Genomic DNA, 6,323 nt, shown 5'->3' on the forward strand with positions numbered 1-6,323 from the left:
ACCTCATACCTGTTGCGCCTGAATGCCTTTCTTCGCCCCTGGGGTCCTCCTCAAAAGGGCTGGCGTCAGAGGGTCAGAGGGACAAAGGGAGGTGGTTTACAGGAGTCCCTGGCCCACCTGGACACCGCCGGCCTCGGTGGGGTTGGCCTGGTTTCCAGGTGCCTCCCGGTGGCCCAGGAAGGCACCAGAAGACAGTTGGAGCTCACCGTGTCCCAGTGCTCACTCTTCTGAGATTCCAGATAAAGGTTAACAAAGAATTTCCAGAAGAGGGAATAATCATGATTCTCATAGGCACATAAAGATGGACACGGGTTAACATTTTTATTGAACTCACGTGGGAACGAGGCAGATGTTATACGGCTCAAAGACAGTCTGGAGAGCAGGCACTTCACATTATCAGACTATTTGCGCAAATAAACGTGCAGATGGGGACAAATTGTTTTTTCTGTAGTGGAAGAGGGTTGTCAACGAAACCTCTGCTGGCCAGGATAGAATTTGCATGTCTACAGATAAGTGGTTTTATATTGCTATCAGTTGCTTACAATTTACAGAACTGAGAGTTCAAAGACAATGCTATGAATCAGATAACCCGGAAGGGCGTGTTGTATAGAGATGATGCACTGAATAATCAGAACTGATTCATTGAAATGCAAAATTTTCCTCGCAAAAAGGAGATAATTCAGGACTTCCTTCATTCAATGAACACCTGTTCGCTAAGCACCTCCTGCACCATCCTAGGTGTTGGGGACACAGCAGTGAACAAAGACCCAGAGAAAAGCCTAGAGCCATGCGGAGTGACCACTGCTGGGGGTGGAGGTGCAGGGGGGCAGAGGAAGGGTCTCTGAGGGGACGTTCGGGAGGGGGAGGGAACCCCAGAAAGAGGCAAGACAGAGAAGAGGCAGGGGCTTGCAGGGGGCAGCCTTGGCTGGCTTTCCCAGTTTTCTGTTTTCCCCACTAGGATGCCAGTTCTCAGCTCTCTCTCGCTGAGGCTGGCACCGAACAGGTGTACAATCAATGCCCAGTGGGCAGAGGGGGTCCATCTCAAGAGGCAGAAGCCACTCACTGCCTGCTTAGGGAAGACGCCGCTGTGCTGTGGGCAGATGGCGTTGGGGTTGCCTGAGTGGGGCTAAAGGAAGGGTGTGCGGGTGTGCAGGTCACACGCCTGAACACAGCCCTGCCCTCCAGTCCTGCAGCTCCTTTCCCCCAAGCCCACCCCCGCTGAAACCTGAGCATTGGGTCTGGGGAAACTCCAGGACAGTCTTTCCATCAGTTTGGGCGCAGCTGCTGCAAGTTCTGGGATTTCAAAATGTAAATCCGTATTTTTTGTGTGAAACTGCTCACTGTATGTATAAAACCAATCTTTTTTTTTTTTTTTTAATTTGACAGAGAGAGATCACAAGCAGGCACAGAGAGGGGGAAGCAGGCTCCCTGCTGAGCAGAGAGCCCAATATGGGGCCAATCCCAGGACCCTGAGATCACGACCTGAGCGGAAGGCAGAGGCTCAGTGGGGAGCCTGCTTCTCCCTCTCTTACTCTGCCAAATAAATAAAAATCTTAAAAACAAACAAACAAACAAAAAACCCAAAACCCAAAAACATGACTCCAGCACCCATTAGCAACTGCATCAATCATGGACGACCCCCCCCCCAAGTCAGGGTCTGCTCTCTTTCTATTTGCCTGAACATCTCACATCAACGGAATCCTACAGCCAATGGCCTTTTGTGGCCGACTTTTCATTCAGCACATCTTTGGGGGGGCATCCATGTTGTAGCACATTGGAGCTTCCTACCTCTTTACCGCGGAAGCATAGTCCCAGTGCAGATACGCATGCTACCCGCCCTCTGTGTTGTTGAGGGCTACCTGAGTTGCTCCTAGTTTTAGGTGACCGTGACTGACACTGCTGTGAACATGCATGGACCAGCTGTTGGCCAAGTCCCTGCTCTCAACCCTTCTGGGCATGTGCCTCGGAGTGGAACACCCGGGGCAGGCGGTAATTCTAGGCTAAGTGCTTTCCACAGTGGTTATCCCTGACCTTGTAGAAAAATGTTGGTAGTTCAGAAGGCTTTGACCACCACCATGTGGGACCAGAAAAGCCGTCTGCGGTGGGTTCGCTGGCCGGGGGCCAGTCACTCCCAGGCACCACCACCTCCCCCAAGGCAGCGGCTCAGTGTCACCCTGACTGTGGCTTAATTCCTGAGCCGTGACCCACTCCCCACACCCCAGCAGGGGTTGGGGCAGGAAGGCTGTCAGCTTCTTGGCTGATCTCAGGCACATTCCAGTCCAGCAGACCACCACCAAGGAATGATGGAGGGGCCTAGGAGAAGCAGGACAGAATCTTGGTCTGGAAGGGACAGCGGCTGGTCGGCGGGGAGCGGGGACCCTGCTGGTGGCTGTGCAAATCTCTGCTCTGTACTGTCGACGACACGACCTAACTAGGGCATCATAAGGGCTGAGGTGGCATGGAAAACACTTGAACAGTGCCTGGACCACTGGTGGTACTACATGAACACAAGCTGTGAGGGCTTTCAAGATCAAGGTGGCCCCGAGTGGTTCCCAGGTACATTCAGGTTAGACTGGCACTAAGACCCTACCAGGTGGCGTTGGCATCTGTCCTACGGATGGGAGAGTGGCTCCCTAAGACGCCTGGCTTATCTCAGGTAGAGATGGTGACCCAGACATGCCTGCTGATGGTGTACAGGCAAGTGAGGAGGTTGGCGGGGTCACCCAGGATGGGAGGGGCGAAGGTGCAGAAGCCCACTGGTCCCTCCCTGGGCACATGGCTGGTCTCTGGTGGGAACTGATGGGACTCACCTAACTGGGGCACCTGGTCCCCAGCCCCAGCACTGGCCCACTCCCAGGAGCACGGGAATGCAGGAGGAATCACAGATTTATTGCTCTGGGTTAAACCAGTGGAGATAAAACTGGAGGAGGGGGACGCAGGAAGTTGGTGAACATTTCCTTTCCTTCTGGAGCCCCTGGCACCCCGGGAAGCTGACCAGTCCACTCCAGATCTGCTGATCACCTGCTCACGGGCTAGACCCCAAATGAAATTTGAGGTACATGTGACCCAAGGCTCCGGGGAACCCGGGTCCTCCTTGCGGTGCCACCTGTGGGGTCACCTGCATAGGGCTGAGCATGGAGGCTGTGGCGACAGCCTCCAATGGGCTGGTGTCCTTAGGAAGGCGTCTTGGTGGAGGAAGAGGCTGCCTCCTTCTTGGCAGGGGCCTTCACCAGTGCCAGCCTCTTGGGCAGGCTGCTGCACGCTTTCATTACCACGTCGTGTTCAATCTTCTTCCGGATCCCGACCTCCAGGTCCTGAGGGGGGGCAACCACAGGGCACTGAGACTGGGACCCGAGGCGGAGGGAGGGGAGCGCCTAACCCGCCACGCTCTCTCTGCTGAGTGCACAAGGGGCTGGAGGAGCAACTCCCCCCGAAACAGTATCCGAGGGTCTGGGGTTTAAGTCCTGCTTCTGCCCTGCACTCTTTGGGGGTGTTACATAGAAAAAATCCTGTTCTTGTCTCTGGACCTCAGCTTCTAAACCTCCGCTCAGCCCCATTTTACAGATGGAGAAACAGGTTCCTGCAGTGAGGAGGCACTTGCCCAGGCCTCCCCAAACAGGTGAGGGATGGGAGACTGGAACACGCCCAGAGCCTTCGCTCTCAGCTTCCAGGCAGCAGTGCCTGCCGGCCCACGTCCTCTCCGCCTGGCAGATGGCGAACTGGGGCTCTGAGACACAAAGATGTGAACAAGCAAAGGCACAGGGGTTTGGGTCCAAAAGTGGTAGTTTGATCATATTTCCCAAACCTCCCTGTCCTGCCTATGAGTTCCCACAACCATGACCACCACAACTGTCACATAACTGGGTGCAGGGGACACAACAGCAAACAAATAAGACAGAAAAACCTCTGCCCTCTGGAAACTGGCACTCAGCGTGTGTGAGACGACATAAATGCCCATGATTCGCTAGGTTAAAGTGAAGGTAAGCGCTGCCAGCCAAGAAAGAACACAGGATAAGGAGTGAGGGGTGCGTGTTACGGGGGACAGCTGCTCAGAAGCACTGCCTGCAGTCAGACTAGACTGAGAAAGGGAGCCGTGTGGATTTCTGGGAGAAGAATCTGGGCAGAGGAAATAGCTGGTGCCAAAGTGCTGAGGTGGGTAAGAACTGTTAAGGAACCAGTGAGCAAGGGGAAGAGTGGGAGGAGGGCAGGCAGGTGACAAGGGCAGATCATGCAGGGCCCTGTGGGCCGTGGAGAGGATCTGGGCTTTTCTTGAGGTGGGAGACATTGAAGGCTCTGAGAAGAGGACCAGGGGGCACCTGTGTGGCTCAGCTGGTTGAGAAGAGGACCAGACTTGGGTGCTCACTGGCGCCCTCTGGCAGCTGTGGGAGGAGGCAGGGGCTCAGGGAGGATGTCACCACATTGGTCCAGGTGGTAGTTGATGGGGTGGGACCAGGTAGGCGGTAAATGGGTGGATTCTAGATTAGTATCAAAAACAAAAAGGATGAGATTATACCCAGAGATCAGAGAAGGAGAGAATCATGGATGATCTCAAAGGGCAGAATCTTCCTGAATCAAGACTGTGGCAGGGTCATGTCGGGGAAAGAGAGGGATCAGGAGCTTCGTTTTGAAGATGCTGAGTTTGAGATGCCTGTGAGACAGCCCACCTCTCGCAGCCAAATGGAGGTAAGCAGATCGCTGGGTACCCAGGTCTCAGAAAACCGAGGCTCTGGGAGAAACTTAAGAATCTGCTCAAGATCACATATTAGGCAGTGTGGAGTACAAGTTGAACTCAAATCTGATTCCAGTAAAACCAGTTTCAAATCTCCTTAAACTTTATAAACTCAACCCTACCCACCTATGTAAAGAAGCTGCATTTAAACACAACCACAAAAATGACAACCAACGCAGGTAACGTTCATTTGTGTCCTGTGCTGTTCTCGGCGTTTTACAAGTGCCCCATGGCATTAAATCCTTACAACCGTGGGAGAAAGGTGTTATTACTATGACCATTTTACAGGTTAAGAGACTCAGGGTGAAGAAATACTCGCTGCTGGGGCGCCTGCCTTCTGCTCGGGTCATGATCCCGGGGTCCTGGGATCCAGCCCCACATCGGGCTCCCTGCTCAGCGGGAGGCCTACTTCCCCCTCTCTCCCCCTGCTTGTGTTCTTCCCTCTTTCACTGTCTGTCAAATAAATAAAATCTTAAAAACAAAACCAGAAACAAATACTAGCTGTTGATAGGGCTTCCACCGCTCGCAGCACTGCCTTTCTGCAAAGCTGGGGTTTCGACTTTGCCACGCCACCTCCCGTCCAGACTTCTTTCAAACAACGATAACAGCGACAGCAGCTAACGTGCGTTTAGACTTTCTGTGGGCCTCACTCCTCTCAGGCCCGCTGAACGTGGTATGTGATGTTCCTGTACCCATGATACAGGGGTCAAAACTGAGACTCGGAGACCTGAGTTCTCCAGGCTCCTCCACCGGGTGCAGGTACCCGCCTCCAGGCTCCTTCCCTGGCCGCTCGCGCACCCCCACTCACCTTCTTGAGCTTTTGCTGCTGCACGATGCGCGCCTTTTTCGGGGCGATCACACGACCTGGGAAGAGACACAGTCGCGTAAGGCTGGGGAGCCCTAGGCCCTCCTCGCCCCCCAGACCCCTGACAGCTCCTCACCACCCTTCCTCGGGCCTCGGTTCCGCTCGGAGGCCGCTACCGCCCCTTTGCTCTTCGCCGGCTTCCGTGCCTGGAACTTTCGCTGTCCCTGCGCCATGATACAGGATGCACCGGAAAAGGCGGGGTTGAATGCAATCACAGCCGGAAGGCGCAGGGCACGATGGGATACAGTGGGGACGCGGGGCGCAAAGGCTCACGGGACATAACGTGGCAAAGCATTAAAGGGATAATGGCCCATAGGCGCCAATAACGCAAACCTTCGCAAAAACTTCCAAGTCAAGGTTATAATATTAAGATAACATTTACGAAGAGCTCGTTTGTTTTGTAAGGCGTAGTTTTATGCCCTTCGTACACAAAATTTAGTCTAGGACTAGGGTGAGGCGACTGAGGCAGTCACTAGTGCATACTTTAAGGGTGCCTAGAATTCAGTAATTGATACAGTATTCTCAACATTTAGAAATAAAATTTTAGGGGACCCTGGGTGGCTCAGTCAGTTAAGCCGCTGCCTTCGACTCAGGTCATGATCCCAGTGTCCTGGGATCGCGTCCCGCATCCGGCTCCTTGCTTGGCGGGGAGCCTACGTCTCTCTGCCTCTGCCTGCCACTCTGCCTGCTTGTGCGCTCTCTCTTCACAAACAAGTAAGTAAAATAAAA

At 53.9% G+C, this 6,323-nt stretch overlaps 1 protein-coding gene across 1 annotated transcript; it reads right to left on the minus strand.

Annotated features, from left to right (window-relative positions):
* Positions 1-303: 303 nt before the first annotated feature.
* On the minus strand, positions 304-5,794 carry LOC308338411 (leydig cell tumor 10 kDa protein homolog). Its single transcript, XM_080796403.1, has 3 exons — positions 5,671-5,794; positions 5,538-5,593; positions 304-3,314 (listed from the first exon to the last, which is right to left on the minus strand). The coding sequence occupies exons 1-3, from the start codon at positions 5,765-5,767 to the stop codon at positions 3,174-3,176; spliced, it is 294 nt and encodes a 97-aa protein (XP_080652529.1). The 5' UTR covers positions 5,768-5,794; the 3' UTR covers positions 304-3,173.
* Positions 5,795-6,323: the final 529 nt, after the last annotated feature.

This window comes from Martes martes (assembly GCF_963455335.1).
Source record: "Martes martes genome assembly, chromosome: 1".
In the NCBI taxonomy this organism is placed as follows: Eukaryota; Metazoa; Chordata; class Mammalia; order Carnivora; family Mustelidae; genus Martes; species Martes martes.